Source organism: Procambarus clarkii, chromosome 74 (assembly GCF_040958095.1).
Source record: "Procambarus clarkii isolate CNS0578487 chromosome 74, FALCON_Pclarkii_2.0, whole genome shotgun sequence".
Lineage (NCBI taxonomy): Eukaryota > Metazoa > Arthropoda > Malacostraca > Decapoda > Cambaridae > Procambarus > Procambarus clarkii.
The window spans coordinates 16,036,101-16,062,618 of record NC_091223.1 but is presented as its reverse complement, the minus strand read 5'-3'; the positions used below and the strand labels follow the sequence as shown (position 1 = coordinate 16,062,618).

The window sequence follows — 26,518 nt, the reverse complement described above, 5'->3', positions numbered from 1 at the left end:
GTCGAAGCCCCCCCTAACACCTAAGGTCATATTTATATTATGACCTATACCTACCTGACCTTGAGGTTACCTTGAGGTGCTTCCGGGGCTTAGCGTCCCCGCGGCCCGGTCGTCGACCAGGCCTCCTGGTTGCCAGACTGATCGACGCGGCTGCTCGCAGCCTGACGTACGAGTCACAGCCTGGTCATAGATACAGATATACCTGAGGTCATAGATACAGATATACAGTATCTATGGCTGTATCCAGGATTTAGGCTCTGGAATCACAAGGGGGTACATCCCCTATTTACATCAAATGAAAAGCAATTTTAATTGGTAGAAACTTCACAATGAATAGCTAATGAATGTTTTCATTGGTACAGAAATTGGTAATTGGTATATAGCGTACACTCCCCCCCCCCTTACCTGCGCCCCCATTTTTATTTCTAACGCCAAATATAATACTGCAAGCGATCAATATCGTAATGGGTTAAACAATGGTTATGTATTTGTTAAAAACTGTTACAAAACCTCATAACCGGATTCAACATTAGCAACGAGACTAAGGGGCGCGTGCTTGCAAAAATGTGAATCAGAGGATGACCCTATTGAGAGGAGGGTGGGTACGGCCAGTGGTGTGGCAGGAGTGAATATGGCAATGGGGTGGTTGTCAGAGAGGTGGCGGTTGGGACGCATGGAAGTGGGGGGGTGAGGGTGTGGCTGGCTGGCTGACTGGCTGGCTGACTGACTGGCTGACTGGCTGGCTGGCTGGCCGAGTACGATGACCACACCCCAGACAGCACCAGCAGGGATACCTTCACACGCATGCGGACCGTCGGTGGGGAAGCTGCTGTGGCGTCTTCCCGCGTTTCTGATCTATCCCGTGAGCCACACCTGTCCAACTTGGTGTGTCCACCTAACTGACACACCTGTGGTGCCATGGCTCCTCCTGGTGGTCTGACGTTCCTCCTGCTCGCCATATCTTGTGAGTTCACTGTTTGGCTAGACTTACCCAGGAAGATGAGGGTCAGACAACATCAAGACACTAATGCAGACTGATTTTTGTCTATGAAGGCTATTTCATCTAAAGATTTTGACCATATGTTGTTACAACATTATTGCATTATTACTTATCTCGTGTACAGAATGCCAATGCCTAAGAATTTTTATATTTTTGAAAAAGCATGTAGATTATGTTCGAATTCTCATTTAGCTACATAGTTTTTTACTTAGAATCTTGTTTCGATTTTCATGTAGTTCTTAAGATATGATTTTGATTAAATATTTTGATCATATTTCAATTCTGAGTTTGGATTTTGACGCAGGAATATGTTCAAGATCAAAATCAAACACCTTAGAGGTGATGTGGGTGAAAGGGCATTGTAGAGGGTCCTCGTAGTACAGTAGGCTTCGTTCTCGACTCCTACCAAGTGCTATATAGTCGTAATGGCTCTGCGCTTTCTCCCGAGAGTTCCCTTCCAAGACAGACATAATTGGACAAGTTTCCTTCAACCTAATGCCTCTGATCACCTAGCAATAAATAGGTACCTGGGACTTGGGCAACTGTTGTGGGGTTGCATCCTGGGAAAGGTTGATACACACACAGGCTTCCTGTCCCGAACAAAATATATCAAATAGGTGAAGGGGCATAACTAAGGGGGGATTAATAAGATTAATATAAAAGACAAAGTAAAACACGAAATAATGGATATAAAACTGAAAAGTTTAGGTTTAGGAAGGACCTGGGTAAATACTGGTTTGGAAACAAGGTTGTTGCTTTGTGGAACAGATTACCGGGGAAACGTAAGACGTGGGGGATCATTGGATTGTTTCCAGCGTAGGTTAGACATGTGGATAAATGTGGGTAGATGCAAATAGCTCATGACACATATGAAGACAATAGACTTGCTCTGGTTTCCTTAATTCAAATGTTCTTATGTTCATGATTGTTCATGATTGTTCATCATTATTACTAGCCAGGGTTGTGATTGTTGTTTTCTGCACTATTACAATCCCTACTCCTATTGTTGACATTTTTATAATTAATCCAGCCACTATCACCATCGCTCAGTATTCCTGACAACACAATCACTTGTTCAATAAACCCTTGAACTATATGTTTAACACATCTCTGACCCTGTCCATGGAGGACAGAAGAAAATGTATATATGCTGGTTAGTATTGTAAATGTCTGGCCACGTCTGTGGTAGAAAATAATATTAATAACATAAAACACAATCACTCCTGTTACCACCACCACAATTACGTCTGTCGCCTCCACAATCAAGTAGACCACAACCATAACCAACCTTACCACTGCCACAATCACCCACCACCACCACTACTCACCACCACTCACACCAGACTACCACCCCCCTACTCGCCCGCACAGCTCTCCAGTACTAACCCTTCACCATCTGCCTCAACCCCTACAGTCAAATGGCGGATCGCTTCTACCTCGAGTACCTGCCAGAATCTGGTTCCCACAGACCAAGCACTGACGGTGCAGACGGTTGAATCAGGTGAAGCTGCGGTCCTCATCTGCAAGGCAATTAAAACTCCTTTCTTAAACAACACCTATGATCGCGCCATACTCTCCTTCTGCCTTAACGGCACTTGGAGCAACAGCAATGCGTATTGCGAACTTCCAAGTTCTGGAGTTCCGACGACGGATACAAGTGTATCAGGTAAGTTGACCAACTTACAGCTCAAGTTAACCAACTTACGGCTCAAGCTGACTCTCGTGTAACATGCCTAAGCAAAAACTTTGGCGACAGGCTTGAGATAAAACTTAGGTGATTGTCTTACACTTGTGTAAGAATGTCAGGCTCAAGTTGAGGGCCTAGATAAGAGAGGGGGGGGGGGGTCAAGTTGGGCCCCAGATAAGAGAATGAAACAAAATTTGCGAAAAAGATAAATCTTGCATATTTATTATTTGGACAAAACGGAGAATTTATAATGGTCTGTTTTGTCCGAATATCCACTACTTACACAGGCTCGGGTAGTACTAACACATGGAATAGTACAGTGTTGTGCGCTACGGACCCCGTCGTGCCCCAGTTCGCAGAGATGGTGACGGAGATCAAAGATGATGACAACATCATGGTGGCAAAGGTCTACAAGTGCAGTGGTAACAGAACCTGGTTCTCCAAACAGTCCCACCAACTGACGCAATGTGTTTACCAGCAATGGACGTACATAGCCGATTTCTGCGATGACGGTAATATTTACTTTACAAACATACCAGATAGGGATTGATTGATTGATGAAGATTAAGCCACCCGAAAGGTGGCACGGGCATGAATAGCCCGTAAGTGGTGGCCGTTTTGGGCCATTACCAGTATCGAGAGCTGATACTGGAGATCTGTAGAGGCGCAACTGCACCCTACGTGACGGGAGATGTCTCCCGTCCCAGACAGGGAGTAAATGATAGTTACAGGACAGTTACATCCTCGACTTGCAACAGTAGGACCCAGATTCAGTTCCCAGGCAGAACAGAAGTGATTGGGCACATTTCCTCCCAACCTGATGTCTCTGTCCCACCTAGCAGTTTAAATGGGTATCTCAGAATTAGGCAACTGTTACTGGTAGCATCCTGGGAAAGGTAATTAGGTGGCTTAGAGGGTAGGGGGGGAAGTTGTGACTGAGATTTATATCCCATATTGGCTTAAACTCTACTTTCTTGCAGGATCCAAACCAACATATCATCTTTCGTACAGGTTCTCCAGGTTCCTCAAGTTCGTCAAGTTCCTCAGGTTCCTCAAGTTCCTGGGATTCCTGGTTCCCTCAGGACTGTACGGACATAGCCCTGATGAACATGACGATGGATGGAGTGTATTCAGTGACTCCTTCCGGACTACCTACCGGGAAAATCATCGAAGTGAGTCTCCTGACCCGATAACGTTAGTTCTATCTAAACTACGCCGATGCTCTTTTCTTTAGTGGACTTTGATATAAGGAGTTGATAAACAATTCTTTATTCTCCTATGAATTCAGTATCCTTACGTATGGGATATGATTGATTGATTGATGAAGATTAAGCCACTCAAAAGGTGGTACGGACATGAATAGCCCGTAAGTGGTGGCCCTTTTGAGCCATTACCAGTATCAAGAGCTGATACTGGAGATCTGTGGAGGTGCGACTGCACCCTGCGTGGTGACGGGAGATGTCTCCCGTCACCACGCGGGAAGATTCAGCGGTATGCCACCAGGCTCGTCCCGGAACTGAGAAGATTGAGCTACGAGGAAAGGCTAAAGGAGCTGAACCTCACATCCCTGGAAAACAGAAGAGTAAGGGGAGACATGATAACCACCTACAAAATTCTCAGGGGAATTGACAGGGTGGACAAAGACAAACTCTTCAGCACGGGTGGGACACGAACAAGGGGACACAGGTGGAAACTTAGTACCCAGATGAGCCACAGAGACGTTAGAAAGAATTTTTTCAGTGTCAGAGTAGTTAATAAATGGAATGCACTAGGAAGTGATGTGGTGGAGGCTGACTCCATACACAGTTTCAAATGTAGATATGATAGAGCCCAGTAGGCTCAGGAATCTGTACACCAGTTGATTGACAGTTGAGAGGCGGGACCAAAGAGCCAAAGCTCAACCCCCGCAAGTACAATTAGGTGAGTACACACCTGGACTATGTTCAGCAGTAAAGTACACATCCTGACTGGTCGGTAAACTATTGCTTTGGACTTAATTTAATTAAATTAAGTTGATGATAAACCTCTAAGCTCAACACTATGCCAAACTTACCGAAAACCATTTTTTCCAAACTAGTAATTTCCTGTATCCCTCCCCCTCCCTCCCTCCCTCCGCCCCTCCCAGTTCTTCGGCTTGTACCCATGGCTCTGAAAGTCTGGCCTACTGCATCAGCAAGTAGATCAAAACTAGCAATTTACATAGAATTTATATACAACTTATCTATTGTTCACTGTTCCGCAGGTTATGGATCGAGTCGTAAGAGAAATGCTAATACGGTCACGTGACTACACGATAGATTGGTCGGTTGCCTTCCGATGGGGGGGATTTTAGTCCCCGCCACTTGGACTGGTCGGTAGAGCGAAGGCTGTATATATATATATATCTAGCAGGATCGGCCCTTTGATCCCCCGATGGTTGAAGCGATTGGGCACCGATCCTTCACCATTGTGTTCGCATCCCAGCTCCTGGTACCCTTAGTCACTCTGGCTTAGCAATTACTCCTGAGTATAACATTATATTAGATTTAAAGAAATACGTAGTTGATTGTACAGTAGGACAAGAGGTCTGAAATATTTTTCAGTCAAAGGAATCGAGAGAATAAGGAAAAGGAATATATAGATAATCAGATAGACATACATGAACGAACAAAAGTCTTTAGAAAGACAAAGTAATATACACAATTTAGATGAGGAAAAAAGTTGTACACTAATTACATACACATTGAATACACCTGTGTGTGTGTGTGTGTGTGTGTGTGTGTGTGTGTGTGTGTGTGTGTGTGTGTGTGTGTGTGTGTGTGTGTGTGTGTGTGTGTGTGTGTGTACTCACCTATATGTACTCACCTATATGTGCTTGCAGGATCGAGCATTGACTCTTGGATCCCGCCTTTCTAGCTATCGGTTGTTTACAGCAATGACTCCTGTCCCATTTCCCTATCATACCTAGTTTTAAAAGTATGAATAGTATTTGCTTCCACAACCTGTTCCCCAAGTGCATTCCATTTTTCTACTACTCTCACGCTAAAAGAAAACTTCCTAACATCTCTGTGACTCATCTGAGTTTCCAGTTTCCACCCATGTCCCCTCGTTCTGTTATTATTACGTGTGAACATTTCATCTATTTCCACTTTGTCAATTCCCCTGAGTATTTTATGTCCCTATCATATCTCCTCTCTCCCTTCTTTTCTCTAGTGTCGTAAGGTTCAGTTCCTTCAGCCGCTCTTCATATCCCATCCCTCGTAGCTCTGGGACAAGCCTCGTCGCAAACCTCTGAACCTTCTCCAGTTTCTTTATGTGTTTCTTCAGGTGGGGGCTCCATGATGGCGCGGCATACTCTAAGACGGGTCTCACGTAGGCAGTGTAAAGCGCCCTAAAAGCTTCCTCATTTAGGTTTCTGAATGAAGTTCTAATTTTCGCCAGTGTAGAGTACGCTGCTGTCGTTATCCTATTTATATGTGCCTCAGGAGTTAGATTAGGTGTCACATCCACTCCCAGGTCTCTTTCTCGAATCGTTACAGGTAGGCTGTTCCCCTTCATTGTGTACTGTCCCTTTGGTCTCCTGTCACCTGATCCCATTTCCATAACTTTACATTTACTGGTGTTAAACTCCAGTAGCCATTTCCCTGACCATCTCTGCAGCCTGTTTAAGTCCTCTTGGAGGATCCTACAATCCTCGTCTGTCACAACTCTTCTCATTAATTTTGCGTCATCTGCAAACATTGACATGTATGATTCCACTCCTGTAAACATATCATTTACGTAAATTAGAAAGAGGATTGGTCCCAGCACCGATCCTTGAGGTACTCCACTTGTTACTGTTCGCCAGTCCGACTTTTCGCCCCTTACCATTACCCTCTGGCTCCTTCCTGTTAGGTAGTTCTTCACCCATACTAGGGCCTTTCCGCTTACTCCTGCCTGCCTCTCAAGTTTGTATAGCAGTCTCATGTGCGGTACCGTATCAAAGGCCTTTTGGCAGTCAAGAAATATGCAGTCTGCCCAGCCTTCTCTGTCCTGCCTTATCCTTGTTACTTTATCATAGAATTCTAAAAGGTTTGTTAGGCATGATTTCCCTGTCCAGAACCCATGTTGGTGCTTGTTTACAAACCCAATGCTCTCCAGGTGCTCAACAAGTCTTAGCCTAATTATTCTTTCAAGTATTTTGCAGGGGATGCTTGTCAGTGATACGGGTCTGTAGTTAAGTGCCTCCTCCCTATCACCCTTTTTGAAAATCGGTACGACATTTGCCTCCTTCCAGCAACTGGGCAATTCTCCCGACATAAGTGACTCATTAAAGATCATTGCCAGAGGCACGCTGAGAGCCTGCGCTGCCTCTTTGAGTATCCACGGTGATACTTTGTCTGGTCCAACAGCTTTATTTGCATCCAGTGTTGTCAACTGTTTCATTACATCCTCTGCTGTCACCTCTATATCCGATAGTCTTTCATCTTGGGTAATCTCTTCTAACAATGGGAGCTGCTCAGGCTCGGTTGTGAACACTCCATGGAATTTTGCATTCAGTACCTCGCAGATTTCCTTGTCGCTTTCTGTATATGCCCCTTCTGTTTTCCTCAGTCTTGTCACTTGGTCATTTACCGACATCTTCCTTCTTATATGGCTATGTAGTAATTTTGGTTGCTTTTTCGCTTTGACTGCAATATCGTTCTCATAATTCCTTTCCGACACTCGTCTTATGTTAATGTAATCATTCCTAGCTCTGTTACATCTAAGCCTGTTGTCCTCTGTCCTTTGTCTTCTGTACTTCCTCCACTCCCTCCTGCTTCTCACCTTTGCTTCCTGACACTGTCTATTAAACCATGGGTTATTATATTCCCTCCTGCTTTTTTCCTTTATTGTTGGAATAAATCTATCTTCAGCCTCCTTGCATTTCAATATGACTTGGTTCATCATACCTTGCACTGTTTTTCCTCTAAGTTCTTCCTCCCACTGCACTTCTCCCAGGTAGTCCCTTATCCTTCTGTAGTCCCCTTTTCTGTAATCAAGTCTCCTTTCCCGGACCTCTTGTCCTTTGGTCACAATTTTAAGCTCCATCATGTAGTCAAAGACTAGGACACAATGGTCACTAGCTCCTAGTGGTATTTCATGTTCCAACTGCTCGATGTCTTCTACATTCTGAGTGATAATGAGATCTAATAGGCTGGGCGTATCCCCTCCTCTTTCCCTAGTATCTTCTTTCACATGCTGTGTTAGGAAATTCCTGTCAATAACGTCTACCAGCTTCGCTCCCCAGGTCTCCTCCCCGCCATGGGGATTCCTCGTTTCCCAATTTATCTCTCCGTGATTTAGGTCCCCCATGACCAGCAGCTTCGCTCTCATTCTATGCGCTAAAGTTGCTGCCCTCTGCAGTTCATACATACATGTGTGTGTGTGTGTGTGTGTGTGTGTGTGTGTGTGTGTGTGTGTGTGTGTGTGTGTGTGTGTGTGTGTGTGTGTGTGTGTGTGTGTGTGTGTACCAATCAAGTAAGTGTGATCTAGATCTTAATATATCCCGCCATGTGTATGCATTGCGAAATAATTTAACTATTCTGACATTCGAATTCTTTGTCAAATATGGCCTTAAAAGTGTGGATGAAGGTGGTATGTTCGTGTGCGTGCGTGCGTGCGTGCGTGCGTGCGTGCGTGCGTGCGCCTGTATGTTTAATAGTCTCGTAGCAACATGACTAACGGCTATTAACAAATTAGACAGTTGGGTTATTGAACCAGGACAGGATACGAATATTTATTTCGTCTTTTGTCCAGGGCGCCTGACAGCTGGGTGGACAGCGCTTCGGATTCGTAGTCCTGAGGTTCCGGGTTCGATCCCCGGTGGAGACCGGAGACAAATAGGCAAAATGTTTCTTTCCCCCCCTGATGCCGCTGTTACCTAGCAGCAAATAGATACCTGGGAGTTAGACAGCAGCTGCTTTACGGGCTGCTTTCTGGGGGGTGGAGGCCTGGTCGAGGACCGGGCCGCGGGGGCACTAAGCCCCGAAATCTCCTCAAAATAACTCAAGAAGGTGACTCTGGTTTGATATAAAATCTAAAGACTAAGAAACGGTCCATGTGAAATAATTATTATTATTATTTTTCATGTATATTCCATCTCATGTTGTTCCTCATTAATATGTGAGATGTATGTTGACCAGACCACACACTAGAAGTTGAAGGGACGACGACGTTTCCCCACCAAACACACACCGAAACTACGACGTTGGTACAACGTTCGAACAAGTTTTAACACCTCCTAACCAGTTATAACAACCAATATAGCAGGTTGTAACAACGTTCTAATACGTCATTAACACGTTAAGCCAAGATGTAACAACTTTATTACAAGTTGTAACAAGCGGAAAATAGAGACAGTTTCGGTTTGTGTTTCCAGGGTCGGTCCGTCCTGGGGGCCAGATTCACGAAAGCACTTACGCAAACACTTACGAATCTGTCCATCTTTTCTCAATCTTTGGCGGCTTTGTTTACAATTATTAAACAGTTAATGAGCTCCGAAGCACCAGGAGGCTGTTTATAACAATAACAACAGTTGAATAGGAAGTTTTCATGCTTGTAAACTGTTTAATAAATGTAACCAAAGCCGCCAAAGATTGAGAAAAGATGTAAACGTCCGTAAATGCTTGCGTAAGTGCTTTCGTGAATCTGGCCCCTGGACCATTCTCAAGTCGATTGTCTATGTGATGTATCTGTGTCTAGCTTCAGCCACGAGCAATTTACGACTGTCTTAAAAGAGTTGAGATGGCAGTTAAGGAAGAAGATGATGAATCACTTACAATTAATGTCTCAAGTTTGTTGACTTGTATATATGTGAGTGTGTGAAGTGTGGTGATAAATTGTTCAGTCTGAAGGGTCACCACTGACCCCTGGTGATGGTGCAGGGGTCACCACTGACCCCTGGTGATGGTGCAGGGGTCACCACCGACCCCTGGTGATGGTGCAGGGGTCACCACCGACCCCTGGTGATGGTGAAGGGGTCACCACTGACCCCTGGTGATGGTGCAGGGGTCACCACTGACCCCTGGTGATGGTGCAGGGGTCACCACCGACCCCTGGTGATGGTGAAGGGGTCACCACTGACCCCCTGGTGATGGTGCAGGGGTCACCACCGACCCCCTGGTGATGGTGCAGGGGTCACCACCGACCCCTGGTGATGGTGCAGGGGTCACCACTGACCCCCTGGTGATGGTGAAGGGGTGACCACTGACCCCCTGGTGATGGTGCAGGGGTCACCACCGACCCCTGGTGATGGTGCAGGGGTCACCACTGACCCCTGGTGATGGTGAAGGGGTCACCACTGACCCCCTGGTGATGGTGCAGGGGTCACCACCGACCCCCTGGTGATGGTGCAGGGGTCACCACCGACCCCTGGTGATGGTGCAGGGGTCACCACTGACCCCCTGGTGATGGTGCAGGGGTCACCACCGACCCCTGGTGATGATGCAGGGGTCACCACATACCCCTGGCGATGGTGCAGGGGTCACCACCGACCCCTGGTGATGGTGAAGGGGTCACCACTGACCCCCTGGTGATGGTGCAGGGGTCACCACTGACCCCCTGGTGATGGTGCAGGGGTCACCACCGACCCCTGGTGATGGTGAAGGGGTCACCACTGACCCCCTGGTGATGGTGCAGGGGTCACCACCGACCCCCTGGTGATGGTGCAGGGGTCACCACCGACCCCTGGTGATGGTGAAGGGGTCACCACTGACACCCTGGTGATGGTGCAGGGGTCACCACCGACCCCCTGGTGATGGTGCAGGGGTCACCACCGACCCCTGGCGATGGTGCAGGGGTCACCATTACTATTGCACCAGACGGTGTACAATATGGTTAGGACCTTCGTCTCCTATTAGAGCTAGGGGCCCCTTCTTCCGTGTACACCAGGGCTAGGGGGGGGCCCCTTCCTGGGGCCATATGCACACCAACGCTACTGGCCACACCTGTTAAGCCTACCACTCCTAGACTGGTACACATGTCCACACACTTGTCCACAGACCCGATGTGTATTGTCACGAATTCTCAGAGAGAATTCCTAACAATCCATTAAACCTGGTGGGCAAATTTTGAAATGGAATCGAAATAGGGGAGAGAGAGGGGGGGACGGGGGGGAGAGAACAGATATTTTGCCAAATGGGTTATGGCTCTATGGAACAATTTGACATAAATGGAACAGTTTGGCAAATAGCCACTGTTCAGAGAACCTTTGTAGATGTTTAGAAATAGTTTGAAGAGGTTTTATATATGTGTGTGTACTCACCTAATTGTACTCACCTAATTGTGCTTGCGGGGGTTGAGCTCCGGCTCTTTGGTCCCGCCTCTCAACCGTCAATCAACTGGTGTACAGATTCCTGAGCCTATTGGGCTCTATCATATCTACATTTGAAACTGTGTATGGAGTCAGCCTCCACCACATCACTTCCTAATGCATTCCATTTACTAACTACTCTGACACTGAAAAAGTTCTTTCTAACGTCTCTGTGGCTCATTTGGGTACTCAGCTTCCACCTGTGTCCCCTTGTTCGCGTCCCACCAGTGTTGAATAGTTCATCCTTGTTTACCCGGTCGATTCCCCTGAGGATTTTGTAGGTTGTGATCATGTCCCCCCTTACTCTTCTGTCTTCCAGTGTCGTGAGGTGCATTTCCCGCAGCCTTTCCTCATAACTCATGCCTCTTAGTTCTGGGACTAGTCTAGTAGCATACCTTTGGACTTTTTCCAGCTTCGTCTTGTGCTTGTGTGTGAGTGTGTGTGTGTGTGTGTGTGTGTGTGTGTGTGTGTGTGTGTGTGTGTGTGTGTGTGTGTGTGTGTGTGTGTGTGTGTGTGTGTGTGTGTGTGTGTGTGTGTGTTTGGCTTCAAGAGAAAAATGTAGGCGATAATTGAATTAGTTGACTCTTCAGAACATACCTCCCTAGAAGCATGGCTCAATTTCCCCAATTGACCAGTAATTGGAGAGCATTTGAGCACACCCACGTACACCAACACCCACCTAACATTAACACCCCCACCTCCCCCTTTCCCTACCATGTACAACATGTCAAATCAATCAATAAATCAATGTTTATTCGGGTAAAAGAACCAAGATGAGTTTCTGTTGGATTTCTAGATGCAGCTAGTAACATACTATGCTTAAAGCCACTAATACGTACAGCGTTTGGGGCCTCTGTACCACTGAGCCTCTGTACCACTGTACCATTGAGCCACTGTGAACAGGTATGGTGCGAACTGAACAGTTCTTCACCTCTGTGGGCGGAGGGAGGCTGGACTACCGTTTCCAGACAAGGAGACTTGGAGAACTTCACCACCTTAGACCCCAACTTTCCAGTCTTCGGTCGCCAGTACTTCATTGGTGAGTATGAAATGGAGGGGGTTTCTATGGTTACTTGTGCTGGTAAGTGTTCTGTGGCTCTGTCTGTCTCTGTGTCTCTGTCTATCTCTCTCTGTGTCTCTGTCTATCTCTCTCTGTGTGTCTCTCTCTCTGTCTGTCTGTCTATCTCTCTCTGTGTCTCTGTCTATCTCTCTCTGTGTGCCTCTCTCTCTGTCTGTCTCTGTCTATCTCTCTCTGTGTCTCTGTCTATCTCTCTCTGTGTGTCTCTCTCTCTGTCTGTCTCTGTCTATCTCTCTCTCTCTCTGTGTCTCTGTCTATCTCTCTCTCTGTCTCTGTCTATCTCTCTCTGTGTGTCTCTCTCTGTCTGTCTCTGTCTATCTCTCTCTCTGTGTCTCTGTCTATCTCTCTCTGTCTCTCTGTCTCTCTGTCTCTCTGTCTCTCTCTCTCTCTCTCTCTCTCTCTCTCTCTCTCTCTCTCTCTCTCTCTCTCTCTCTCTCTCTCTCTCTCTCTCTCTCTCTCTCATTCCATCACTCCGCCCCCAAACATGTCAAGTGTGTCGATATATTGCGAACAATTATTGAATGTTCACCTCTGGTTCCATTCTTCCTCCTTCGTATTCACACAAACAATAATAATAATGCTTATGAATCAAATTATACCGTCTATATTACCACACCAAACCAGCAGTAACTACAAGAACACGGCTTACAAACTATAATTTCGTTAACAAAAAGATTGATTCAAATCTATGTAATGGTATAATTACTGAAGACTCCTTACAGAAGTTAGGGAATAACAATATACAGGAAACAGAGGACGGTAGATGACGGGTAGATGACGGTAATTGGAATCGTTCTGTCATGCAGTAGACCTGTCAAATTAAGCCACGACAGCTAATGGCCCGGTTAAGGGGTCACGTGTAGCCAACTAGCTGCAACAAGCTCTTTTGTCTAATCACTTAAAAAGGCTGTTTTGTTGCCCATTTCCTATATTTGTCGTTGAATAAATGATGATGACAATTTCGTCATGGACTGACGGGCTGCGTAAAACACACACACACACACACACACACACACACACACACACACACACACACACACACACACACACACACACACGCACACACGCACACGCACACACACACACACACACACACACACACGAAGTTGTATTCCCGGAAGGGCTAATTGGGGAGAATTACACCTTGAGCCGGGAGCGTATCGCAGCGAACCTCTTCCAAGATTAACGCTGTACACTGCCCCGTTGCCCTTCGTGCGAGGGCACCCCAAGCCACTTGGATTGGTGGGCATAGAGACAACCTCGGTTCTTGAAGTTTGGCCTTCGTATCCCGGTGGTGGAGGGGGGGGGGTAAAGGGCACAGCACATTCCCTTCATCCTCTTGTCATGGACCTTCCAAGTGATATATATATATATTGCCAGATTAAAGTGGTTTCTCCTGATAATTGCCGTATCACAACCGCACTGTCGTGACGATGTGAAGCCTGTTCGCTGATTGGTTACCAGGCGTGATAATCTCTCGTTAGGGGCGCCCTAGTTCGTGCTAACGGTTCTAGTGAGAATGGCGAACCATTAACCCATTTTTTTTTCTTGTAGAATATCGATATGTAGTTGGTCATGGTCTTACGTACTCCTGTAATGGAGTACGTAAGGTCGTACGAGAGGTCATCCCACTCCTACCTCTGATGGGGGAGGTAGTGACCTAGTCCTTTGGATTGGGTGATTGCCTATCGCTACTTGCCTGTCCCTTCCTATTGGGGGAGTGATATCTACTTTCTATCCCCAATTGGCTGTGTAACCTCTTCTGCGTTTTTAATATCCATCTTGATGTTCGTGGTTTGTGGCGTAACTGCTCTTGAAGGAGTGGACGGAGGTGGCTTACCTACCTTGAGGTGCTTCCGGGGCTTAGTGTCCCCGCGGCCCGGTCGTCGACCAGGCCTCCAGTGGCCTCCTGGTGGCTTCCTTGACTTCGACTTCCAGTATGGTTTGTTGACCACCTTGTGTACCATCCATGGGCCCTTCTCTGTTTCTTCGACCTATTCACCTTTCTATCTTTCATCAGTGTATTCTTGTGTTAGTCTGTCCTTATCTACCCCCTGTCTATTTCCCATCAGTATTTTGTATGTAGTGAGCAGGAGCTCGTAGACCAGGTCACTGAGAGATGTACAGTAGCATTATTAACGTGTGTTGACCAGACCACACACTAGAAGGTGAAGGGACGACGACGACGTTTCGGTCCGTCCTGGACCCATTCTAAAGTCGATTGTGAGAATGGTCCAGGACGGACCGAAACGTCGTCGTCCCTTCACCTTCTAGTGTGTGGTCTGGTCAACTTACTTTAGCCACGTTATTGTGACTCATCGCCTCCATTATCAACGTGTGTTTTCTCACCTATTTGTGTCTACAGACTCGAGCTTCAGCTCTTGGATACTAGTGCATTATCAGACGTCATAGACAATCAACCCTAAACTGTGCCATATTTGCAGGCATTGAAAACCTGGCCGCCATGAACAAGGATCCAGGCGGCATGGTACGCCCTCTGGTGCTTCAGGTGAGTTGCCTGAGTTTCTGAAAACGGTTAAAGACGTATATTTGATCGATCTGACTGTGATGCGAACGCATTTAGGTGTTGAATTGCACACGACATACCATCACTAGAGTTAACTTATTGTTTATATTTACCAAACAGTTTACGAGCTCCGAAGCGCTACGAGGTCGTCCGGACTAATAATAATCTTGGATTGCGCTCGGGAGATCTTAAACTCGTTAGTGAATACAGACAATTAGGTGTTACGATCGAGGTAAGAGGTACAAGTCTTGGAAGTAGTTAGGTAATTGATTGGTAAATCTTGGCCCTGCTGTCCCCCCTGACCTGGTGCCCCTAATCTGGTGTCCCCCCTGACCTAGTGCCCCCTGACCTGGTGCCCCCTGACCTGGTGTCCCCTGACCTGGTGTCCCTGACCTGGTGCCCCCTGACCTGGTGTCCCCTGACCTGGTGTCCCCTGACCTGGTGTCCCCTGACCTGGTGCCCCCTGACCTGGTGTCCCCTGACCTGGTGTCCCTGACCTGGTGCCCCCTGACCTGGTGTCCCCTGACCTGGTGTCCCTGACCTGGTGTCCCTGACCTGGTGTCCCCTGAACACGTAGACCTGTTATCGTAGACCTGTTATCGTAGACCTGGTGTCCCCTGACCTGGTGCCCCCTAACCTGGTGTCCCCTGACCTGGTGTCCCCTAACCTGGTGTCCCTGACCTGGTGCCCCCTGACCTGGTGTCCCTGACCTGGTGTCCCCTGACCTGGTGTCCCTGACCTGGTGTCCCCTGACCTGGTGTCCCCTGACCTGGTGCCCCCTAACCTGGTGTCCCCTAACCTGGTGTCCCCTAACCTGGTGTCCCCTAACCTGGTGTCCCCCTAACCTGGTGTCCCCTAACCTGGTGTCCCCCTAACCTGGTGTCCCCTAACCTGATGTCCCCCTAACCTGGTGCCCCCCTAACCTGGTGTCCCCTGGCCTGGTGTCCCCTAACCTGGTGTCCCCTGACCTGGTGCCCCCTGACCTGGTGCCCCTGACCTGGTGTCCCCTAACCTGGTGTCCCCTAACCTGGTGTCCCCTAACCTGGTGCCCCCTAACCTGGTGTCCCCTAACCTGGTGTCCCCCTAACCTGGTGTCCCCTAACCTGGTGTCCCCCTAACCTGGTGCCCCCCTAACCTGGTGTCCCCTGGCCTGGTGTCCCCTAACCTGGTGTCCACTAACCTGGTGTCCCCCTAACCTGGTGTCCCCTGACCTGGTGTCCCCTGACCTGGTGTCCCCTAACCTGGTGTCCCCTGACCTGGTGTCCCCTAACCTGGTGTCCCCTAACCTGGTGTCCCCTAACCTGGTGTCCCCTAACCTGGTGTCCCCTGACCTGGTGTCCCCTGACCTGGTGTCCCCTACAGGTACTGATGAAAGGAGGTGACCAAGAGCTGTACCACGCCACCTATGACCACTTGGTGCTGGGGCCTAGTTACCAGTTGCTGGAGGTGGGAGATTACCATGGCAACGCTGGTGAGTCTCTGAATACCATGGCAACGCTGGTGAGTCTCTGAATACCATGGCAACGCTGGTGAGTCTCTGAATACCATGGTAACGCTGGTGAGTCTCTGAATACAATGGTAACGCTGGTGAGTCTCTGAATACCATGGTAACGCTGGTGAGTCTCTGAATACCATGGCAACGCTGGTGAGTCTCTGAATACCATGGCAACGCTGGTGAGTCTCTGAATACCATGGCAACGCTGGTGAGTCTCTGAATACCATGGCAACGCTGGTGAGTCTCTGAATACCATGGTAACGCTGGTGAGTCTCTGAATACCATGGTAACGCTGGTGAGTCTCTGAATACCATGGCAGCGGTGGCGAGTCGTCTGAGATTAAAGTTTTTTCTTACATATTCCATGCAACAGCTGCAAAATCTAGAATCTAGTCTCGCGAAAGTTAGCTTAAAATTATATTTTTGCCGCCTTTTCCCTCTTCCTAGCTTGCTTTCCCACCTCTCCCACTGCTTTTTCCCCCCCTCTCTCCCATGTGCTGTCTCTCTCTCAATCTTCCTCCTTTCTCCCAGGTGATTCTCTGAGATACAACATCAACGTGACTTTCTCGGTGACGGGTCAGTGGTGGAGCCCGGAGAATGGCAGTAGTCCTTTGGCGGTGAGCACTGTCTGTCTCTCTCTATGTGTGTGTGTGTGTGTGTGTGTGTGTGTGTGTGTGTGTGTGTGTGTGTGTGTGTGTGTGTGTGTGTGTGTGTGTGTGTGTGTGTGTGTGTGTGTGTAGGGAGAGGGAGGGAATTATCAGGGGGGGAAAGCGCCAATTAGCCATTGCGCTTTGCCATACATTGTCTGCATGTCAGAAAGGCGGGGTCCAAGATCTAAAGCCTCGACCCTGCATGCATGAATTGTAAATACTCGCCTCCCTCCCCCATCTACACCCCGCATCTACACCCCCACCCCCATCTACACCCCCACCCCCATCTACACCCTCACCCCCATCTACACCCCCACCCCCATCTACACCCCCACCCCCATCTACACCCCCACCCCCATCTACACCCCCACCTCCATCTACACCCCCACCCCCATCTACACCCCCACCCCCATCTACACCCCATCTACACCCCCACCCCCATCTACACCCCCATCTACACCCCCATCTACACCCCCACCCCCATCTACACCCCCATCTACACCCCCCCACGTACTAAGACAACTTCCTGACGCCCCTTTCAGTCTCACGTGGGCAGGAACCTAATAGTATGGCCAACGCTCCTGCATGTTCCCGCCGTCATCGCCGCTGTCGTCCGCGTCAGGACCTCTCAGTACGACGCCGGTAGGTGGCAGCACCTCTTCGACTTCGACCTCGAAGTCGCGGGCGAGGGCTTCAGGGGTAACTTGCGAGAAAATGGAGAGGCTAGCAGGCCGTATAGCGGCCACTTGGGGATTGTAGTGTATGGCTAGTGTGTCCGTTTTGAGAATACTACTACTACTAGTGGTAGTGGTAGTGGTAATAACAGCATCAGTAGGAATTATAGTAGTTGAGGCACTGCTGATAGTAGCTATGATAGTACTGATACTACGATCGTAGTATAAGTGGTAGTGGAAGTGTTGGTACTAGTCATAGGCGCACTACTAGTATTCTAGCTCTATTCTAGCATATAAATAATATTTAAATAGTTTATAAATGAAATGAACTTGATAATTACGGAGCCCAGGATTCACGGTATTGAAGTGAGAGAGAGAATCTCTCTACGAATTAGAGAGATCTACGAATTAGAGAGATCTACGAATTAGAGAAGAATATAGCGCAGGGATTTAGTAGTTTTATACACTAGTTTACCATGGAAAATGTATGAAAAGACAGTTTTCTGTTATTACACTTAAACGCCCATTTTCTTTTATTGTGTTTTTCAATTTTTCCCCCCAGCCACATCATGTAGTCCATTGGGAGTAATGGAGCCAGCATGGACTGTGTTAGTCCCCTCTCTCATGCCTTCCGGGTCTATTACACCTGCTACCAGGACGGCTAATGTGTCAGTCGACGTGAGTCGGGGACCAGGACCGAGAGTGTCGTTCCAATGTCGGTATTTCCACAGAGCGGCCGTCAATAGAATCACATACAGGCCCTTCAATGGTGACATTATGTGCCTGGAGGCGGCCCCAGGACGCTTCAGGTGGAACGTGACGAGTCTGGTGCTGCCGTGTTATCGTAAGTGCTGCTTCTGGAACTCCACCATCTGGCGTTGCTGCTCCTTCACCATCTGAAGGAGCAGCAATCCGTCACCACCCTCCGTCAACAGCTGGTGGAGTACCAGTAGCGGATGAAGCTACTCTTACTACTACTACCCACTTTCAAAGTTCCTTTTCCTTTCTTCTGTGTAATCTGACAGCTAATTAACATGAAATATCTAAAGATAAACTTACAAGCCTGATGCAATAGCGATCACGGAAACTAAAATAACAGGAATGACCGATAATGCAATATTATCCAGAGAATATCGGATAGCAAGATGGTGATGGAGAAGGAACATTTGTATAAGGTCTTGAGGATGCTGTGAGCCATGCTAACATCCCTACCATCTTCCCCCCATGGCTCTCTTACCTACCAGTGCCTGTCTCCCACAGCATCCTGCCTAGCGAACTACGTGCTGGCTCAAGACGAGGCTTCCTGCTACAGTTTCCTGGACATGACGACGCCTGTCAACATCGTCTCTGCTTCCCTCACGTGAGTCTTTTTTTGTGTCGTCGTCCTCTTCCACCTCCTCGTCCTCCTCCTCCTCCTCGTCCTCCTCCTCCTCTTCAGTGTCCCATCTCCTCATTTCTCACCCCATCTCTGGGTTAATTCGTGATCTTTTCCTGTTTCTTCCATTTCTATCTCCCTTTTTACAATATCTCCTTTGACAATCTTGTTTTTACTCTTCTATCTCCCTTTATTCTTTCTCTCTCTCTCTCTGTCCACCCATTCTTTATGTCCACTCATTTTCTCTCTCTCCCTTCTTAATCTCTCTCGTCATTCTTGGAGGGCGAGGCCTCAGACGTCCACGTTCCTCCTCCGACAGGTGCATCCGAAGGGGAGGTACCCTGGCAGTGTTCCGGAACGCCTCTGATGTCGTCACCTTGGCTCCTGATGGTGTCTTTTTCTACACCTTCTACGTCGCGGGGTAATGTGTTGCGGGAGGGATGAGAGCTACGCTCGTGGTGTCCCGTCTTCCCAGTACTCTTTATCGTATAACGCTTTGAAACATGGATTTGTGTGTGCTGCCTCATGTCAATATACACATTATAATGCAGTAGACACGAAGGTACGTTTTTGTAAACCAAAAATATCTAGCAAATACAACAAATGCTAATGTATTTACAACCCTTTACAGGTCCACATGGCCCAACAGCTTAGACACGTTAATGGCCACCTGTGACCCCACACCTGGCAGCCTATGTCAGGTCAGTTCACTGGCTGTTTGTCAGGTCATTTGACAACCTATGTGTGTATATTCCACACACACACACACTACAACCCTGAATAACCTGTAATTGGCTGTGTCCGTTGTAACCCACTACAGGCGCAGCCGGGAGCTAGTTGTGGTGTTGTTGCACGAACCCCTGTGGCTACCGGGGGATACCAAATGGTTTATAAGTACCAGAGCTGCGTGGATACCAGTACCCAGGTGGCCTGCATGTATCCTGGTTCGTATACAGCCGGTATTCTCTCTCTCTCTCTCTCTCTCTCTCTCTCTCTCTCTCTCTCTCTCTCTCTCTCTCTCTCTCTCTCTCTCTCTCTCTCTCTCTCTCTCTCTCTCTCTCTATCTATCCCTCTCTCTCTCTCTCTCTCTCTCTCTCTCTCTCTCTCTCTCTCTCTCTCTCTCTCTCTCTCTCTCTCTACCCATGGTACACATACCATTGCCACCTATATATTGATCGCTACCATACCATGTGTTGTCATTACTGCTGTCAGTGGTAGCCATTAGTGCCATATATTGACCTCTACTACCATGTGCCATCATTACTTGTTTAGTATCTCCATGTAATGACTGCTACCCCTTGTTAATGATATAGTCATTACTAACGGATTGTACTAACCATTTTAAAGTCATTTTTTTAAATTGCAACTACAAGGCAACCAATGCAACTGTGCAGCCATTAAGACAACCACTCCTCGAATGTAGTAGTTACTACAACTATCACTGAACTACCACAACCACTCACCAACTCACAACTACCACATTTTCTAACGGTCACAACCATCAATTACTAGCTACTATCACATCCATTCCACTATTTCCACTAATATGTACTATATTAGTGGACTATGCTATATTATATGTACTATATCTGACTATTATATGTACTATATCTGACTATTATCTGTACTATATCTGACTATTATATGTACTATATCTGACTATTATCTGTACTATATCTGGCTATAATCTGTACTATATCTGACTATTATCTGTACTATATCTGACTATTATCTGTACTATATCTGACTATTATCTGTACTATATCTGACTATTATCTGTACTATATCTGACTATTATCTGTACTATATCTGACTATTATCTGTACTGTATCTGACTATTATCTGTACTATATCTGACTATTATCTGTACTATATCTGACTATTATCTGTACTATATCTGACTATTATCTGTACTGTATCTGACTATTATCTGTACTATATCTGACTATTATCTGTACTATATCTGACTATTATCTGTACTGTATCTGACTATTATCTGTACTATATCTGACTATTATCTGTACTATATCTGACTATTATCTGTACTATATCTGACTATTATCTGTACTATATCTGACTATTATCTGTACTATATCTGACTATTATCTGTACTATATCTGACTATTATCTGTACTATATCTGACTATTATCTGTACTGTATCTGACTATTATCTGTACTATATCTGACTATTATCTGTACTATATCTGACTATTATCTGTACTATATCTGACTATTATCTGTACTATATCTGACTATTATCTGTACTATATCTGACTATTATCTGTACTGTATCTGACTATTATCTGTACTGTATCTGACTATTATCTGAACTATATCTGACTATTATCTGTACTATATCTGACTATTATCTGTACTGTATCTGACTATTATCTGTACTATAGCTGACTATTATCTGTACTATATCTGACTATTATCTGTACTATATCTGACTATTATCTGTACTATATCTGACTATTATCTGTACTATATCTGACTATTATCTGTACTATATCTGACTATTATCTGTACTATATCTGACTATTATCTGTACTATATCTGACTATTATCTGTACTATATCTGACTATTATCTGTACTGTATCTGACTATTATCTGTACTGTATCTGACTATTATCTGTACTATATCTGACTATTATCTGTACTATATCTGACTATTATCTGTACTGTATCTGACTATTATCTGTACTGTATCTGACTATTATCTGTACTATATATGACTATTATCTGTACTATATCTGACTATTATCTGTACTATATCTGACTATTATCTGTACTATATCTGACTATTATCTGTACTATATCTGACTATAATCACGGTAATGATTGATGATTAATGGATACATATGACTGATTATAACTTCCAATCGTCCGGAACACACATAAGGATAAATCAATAGATTAAAAAAAAATAATCACTGATTGTAATTATTTTTTGTTTATGTCAACAGGTTCGTGTCCCTCGGGGTTCTCTTACATCTATAACAGATGCTTCAGGGGCGTCCCTATAACAGGGGGTGTAGTGGAGGCACTGAGTGCCTGTGCCAATATGTCGGCACTGCTCGCCTACCCAGAGGACTCTGGCACCCTTCAGCTATTAGGAACTCTAGTTAGGGTGAGTTTGTAAGGGGGGGGGGGGGGAGAAAGTCTTCGTGGGTTTCTTGATCGTGGGTCTCAAAGACTTGCACCCTGGAAACACAAACCGAAACTGTATTTATTTTCCGCTTGTTACAACTTGTAATAAAGTTGTTCCATCTTGGCTTAACGTGTTTATGACGTATTAGAACGTTGTTACAACTTGCTATATTGGTTGTTATAACTGGTTAGGAGGTGTTAAAACTTGTTCGAACGTTGTACCAACGTCGTAGTTTCGGTGTGTGTTTGACGGATGGAGAGGAAAATGTATTTTCCTCCTGTTTTATGAGTTTCCTCTAATGTATAGGTGACTCCCCTATTATAAATGTTACCCGTTTTAATGGGAGTAATAGGGGCCAACCCCCAACCCGCTTATGACAGCCCCTCCACCATCCTGTTACCTAGCAGTAAATAGGTACCTGGGTGTTAGTCAGCTATCACGGGCTGCTTCCTGGGGGTGGAGGCCTGGCCGAGGACCGGGCCGCGGGGACACTAAAAAAGCCCCGAAATCAACTCAAGATAACCTCAAGATAACCTATTCCCCTGTTATCCACCCTACAACAGGTCGTTATCATGCCCCACCCCCCCCCTGTTTACTACGTTCTTTGGCATGGGTAAATCCTCTTGCCCCTTTCATAACTTGGAAATCCTTTTAGAATACATAAATCCCTGTATTCCTTGCGATAGGTAAATTCTGTTAATTATACCAATTTCTAAAATTTAGTTGGTCTCTGTTTGCAAGGAAACACTGATTGTGTTCACCAGACCACACACTAGAAATTGAAGGGACGACGACGTTTCGGTCCGTCCTGGACCATTCTCAAGTCGAAACGTCGTCGTCCCTTCAATTTCTAGTGTGTGGTCTGGTCAACATACTTTAGCCACGTTATTGTGACTCATCGCCTGCAAACACTGATTGTCTCAATGTCTATGTTACAGAAGATGGTGATCAACATCACAGATCACGTCGACGTGCTCCTCGGTCTGAGCATGTGAGTATAGGGAGGAGGGAGAGAGAGAGAGAGAGAGAGAGAGAGAGAGAGAGAGAGAGAGAGAGAGAGAGAGAGAGAGAGAGAGAGAGAGAGATTAATGCTTCTCTCTTGAATGACTTGATTTTAAAACTCCCTTTCCCTCTGTGGCACTGATTGTAAACATCTCTTTTTCCTCCATGGTAGTGATTGTAAACATCTTTTTCCTCCATGGCACTGATTGTAAACATCTTTTTCCTCCATGGCACTGATTGTAAACATCTCTTTTTCCTCCATGGTAGTGATTGTAAACATCTTTTTCCTCCATGGCACTGATTGTAAACGTCTCTTTTCTCTCCATGACACTGATTGTAAACATCTCTTTTCCCTCCATGGCACTGATTGTAAACATCTCTTTCTTGGCACCGGTGCCACACAGGATGACCGGAGACGTGACTCTAGGCGGGATATACTCGCCTCATGGCAACTGGCTGAACGTGACCGAGGCACCTGGCCCTCTCTACGTCGCCAGAGTGCCAGAGTCAGAAGACCAGCCAGTGGCACTGGCATCCGTCTCCCTCTCCGTGACGAACCTCACTCTCGCCCTCTGCCAGTTTCCGGGTGTGGATGTGTTCGGTATGTGGGGGCTACAGGTGACGTGGAGAGAGAGAGAGAGAGGGAGAGAGGGAGAGAGAGAGAGAGAGAGAGAGAGAGAGAGAGAGAGAGAGAGGGTAGAGAGGGAGGGAGGGAGAGAGGCAGGGTAGAGAGGAAGGGAGGGAATGAGAGAGGGAGAAAGGGTAGAGGGAGGGAGGGAGGGAGAAAGGGTAGAGAGAGGGAGAAAGGGTAGAGAGAGGGAGAAAGGGTAGAGAGGGAGGGAGGGAGAGAAGGAGAAAGGGTAGAGAGGGAGAGAAGGAGAAAGGGTAGGGAGGGAGAGAAGGAGAAAGGGTAGGGAGGGAGAGAGGGAGAAAGGAGAGGGAGGGAGAGAGAGAAAGGGTAGAGAGGGAGGGAGGGAGGGAGAGAGGGAGAAAGGGTAGAGAGGGAGAAAGGAGAGGGAGGGAGGGAAGAAGGGAATTATCAAAAGAAAGCACCAAGCTATCACGACTATATAGCACTGGGAAAGGGGTCAGGATAAGGATTTGGGATGGAACGGAGGGGAAAGGGAAGGAATGATACCCAACCACTTGGTGGGGACGATCGGGGGATTGAACGCCGACCTGCATGAAGCGAGACCGTCGCTCTACCGTCCAGCCCAAGTGATTGAGCAGAGAAGGGGATTTATGAATGGCGAGAGATAACATGAACAATGAATATATCACAAATGTATTCCATATAATATTATTATTTTTATGAACACTATAATCATTGTTTATATTACATTGTGCGCATTGTAAAGCATCATATATTTTATAAGGCCGCTTGTCACGCACTGTGCTTTGGTTGCCATGGTTAAAGAGAGATTTAAACATTCCTCCGTAGTACTGATTCTGACATTCCACAACGTCATGAGACCAGAAGGCATGGCAGGATGTGCAGAATACCCCCGTTGAAAAGCGGAGGTGCAACAGGTGCTCTGAGAGAGAACTCTATCAACATCAGAGGCCCGAGACTGTTCAACACGCTTCCACTACACATAAGGGACATAACTGGCCGACCCCTCACAGTGTTCAAGAGAGAACTATCAACATCAGAGGCCCGAGACTGTTCAACACGCTTCCACTACACATAAGGGGCATAACTGGCCGACCCCTCACAGTGTTCAAGAGAGAACTATCAACATCAGAGGCCCGAGACTGTTCAACACGCTTCCACTACACATAAGGGGCATAACTGGCCGACCCCTCACAGTGTTCAAGAGAGAACTATCAACATCAGAGCCCCGAGACTGTTCAACACGCTTCCACTACACATAAGGGGCATAACTGGCCGACCCCTCACAGTGTTCAAGAGAGAACTGGATAAGCACCTCCAAAGGATACCTGATCAACCAGGCTGTGACTCATACGTCAGGCTGCGAGCAGCCGCGTCCAACAGCCTGGTTGATCAGTCCGGCAACCAGGAGGCCTGGTCGACGACCGGGCCGCGGGGACGCTAAGCCCCGGAAGCACCTCAAGGAAGCACCTCAAGGAAGCACCTCAAGGAAGCACCTCAAGGAAGCACTTCAAGGTAACCTCAAGGAAGCACTTCAAGGTAACCTCAAGGAAGCACTTCAAGGTAACCTCAAGGAAGCACTTCAAGGTAACCTCAAGGTAACCTCAAGGAAGCACTTCAAGGTAACCTCAAGGAAGCACTTCAAGGTAACCTCAAGGAAGCACTTCAAGGTAACCTCAAGGTAACCTCAAGGAAGCACTTCAAGGTGGGAATCAATCTTGCAGGCGCTCCTTGAACGTCTTGCAAGCATCTTGCAAAGAATCCTACAAGTGCTCTCTTGTAGGATCCCGGGATCCTACAAGAGAGCACGAGGCTCTTTTGTTTTGGTCCTAAAGCGCAGAAAGGAAAGAGAGGTGTCCAAGGGAGTACAGGGCCAGGTGGCCATCAAGTATCTGTGTCTTTACGAAACCTGTGCATCTTTCCTCAGTCATGGCGGCTTTGTTTACACGTTTTAATCGATTTACGATCTTGGAAACTTCACAAACCATGTTATTGTTATAAAATCTCCTCGCAAAGCTACGGACCTCATAAACTGGGAGGAAAGATATACATGTTTCGCAAGTGTCTAGGCAAATGCTCGGTGAGTCTTGGCTGTGGTAGAGTAGATGTGGCGCACAGCTGCGCCACCTGTAGGTCAGTCACAGCACCTCGGATCTTCACACTAAAAAATACATGAGATCAACATCACCTTCACAGCTGATTGGTGTTTGACGTGTGTCTCCGTCTCTTTAACACAGCTGAGGGATTCCCATTTCAAGCAAATCCACTTGGATTGGTCGGAAGAACGACGGCCTCGCCTCTTGCAGGGGGGTCGGCGTTCGATTCCCGATGGTCCAAGTGTTCAGGCACCGTTCTTTCATTCGGCTCTCGTATTCTAGGTCCTTGTCCTCGTATCCCAGCTCCTTGTCCTCGTATCCCAGCTCCTTGTCCTCGTATCTCAGCTTCTAGTCCTGATCTCCCAGCTCCTTGTCCTCATATCCCAGCTCCTTGTCCTCATATCCCAGCTCCTTGTCCTCATATCCCAGCTCCTTGTCCTCATATCCCAGCTCCTTGTCCTCATATCCCAGCTCCTTGTCCTCATATCCCAGCTCCTTGTCCTCATATCCCAGCTGCTTGTCCTCATATCCCAGCTCCTTGTCCTCGTAACCCAGCTCCTTGTCCTCGTAACCCAGCTCCTTGTCCTCATATCCGTTCAAAGTAATTTCAATTTGGTGTCCAAAGGTCTTGGAGAGGTGGTCATTCAGGCTTAGTGCTTTTTCCTGACAAGTGCTTATCACCTTATTGTATTACAAGCTACATAGCTTGTAATACAATGTAATACATTGTAATACAATGTAATACATTGACTCGGCGTAAGATCTTGAGTCGTGGCGTGTCGACTTGTTCCTAATACTGACGAACTCCATTTTTATAAGTCAAAGATCTTGGCAAGTTTAGGCTTCCCGAGACCAGTA

General features: G+C 46.9%; 2 protein-coding genes across 2 annotated transcripts in view; both read left to right on the top strand.

Annotated features, from left to right (window-relative positions):
• Positions 1 to 793: 793 nt before the first annotated feature.
• LOC123767464 (uncharacterized) lies at positions 794 to 3,237 on the top strand. The gene is made up of 3 exons (XM_045757151.2): positions 794 to 964; positions 2,415 to 2,666; positions 2,975 to 3,237. The coding sequence occupies exons 1-3, from the start codon at positions 919 to 921 to the stop codon at positions 3,235 to 3,237; spliced, it is 561 nt and encodes a 186-aa protein (XP_045613107.1). The 5' UTR covers positions 794 to 918.
• Positions 3,238 to 3,615: 378 nt separating this feature from the next.
• LOC123767463 (uncharacterized) overlaps positions 3,616 to 26,518 on the top strand; it is a 30,757-nt gene continuing 7,854 nt past the window's right edge. Inside the window, exons 1-14 of the mRNA XM_069313179.1 lie at positions 3,616 to 3,859; positions 11,902 to 12,037; positions 14,521 to 14,585; positions 15,966 to 16,074; positions 16,629 to 16,714; positions 17,290 to 17,389; positions 17,984 to 18,265; positions 18,682 to 18,781; positions 19,116 to 19,217; positions 19,428 to 19,497; positions 19,617 to 19,740; positions 21,765 to 21,928; positions 22,888 to 22,940; positions 23,356 to 23,552. Coding sequence (XP_069169280.1) covers positions 3,791 to 3,859; positions 11,902 to 12,037; positions 14,521 to 14,585; positions 15,966 to 16,074; positions 16,629 to 16,714; positions 17,290 to 17,389; positions 17,984 to 18,265; positions 18,682 to 18,781; positions 19,116 to 19,217; positions 19,428 to 19,497; positions 19,617 to 19,740; positions 21,765 to 21,928; positions 22,888 to 22,940; positions 23,356 to 23,552 — 1,657 coding nt within the window. The 5' untranslated portion in view covers positions 3,616 to 3,790. The remainder of the gene's footprint in view (positions 3,860 to 11,901; positions 12,038 to 14,520; positions 14,586 to 15,965; positions 16,075 to 16,628; positions 16,715 to 17,289; positions 17,390 to 17,983; positions 18,266 to 18,681; positions 18,782 to 19,115; positions 19,218 to 19,427; positions 19,498 to 19,616; positions 19,741 to 21,764; positions 21,929 to 22,887; positions 22,941 to 23,355; positions 23,553 to 26,518) is intronic.

Excerpts from the sequence above, each read along its gene's own strand:
- LOC123767464 (XM_045757151.2), top strand. The coding sequence starts at position 919 with ATGGCTCCTCCTGGTGGTCTGACGTTCCTCCTGCTCGCCATATCTT. Across the intron at positions 965-2,414 it reads CCTCCTGCTCGCCATATCTT|TCAAATGGCGGATCGCTTCT; the intron begins GTGAGTTCACTG and ends CAACCCCTACAG. Across the intron at positions 2,667-2,974 it reads GACGGATACAAGTGTATCAG|GCTCGGGTAGTACTAACACA; the intron begins GTAAGTTGACCA and ends CTACTTACACAG.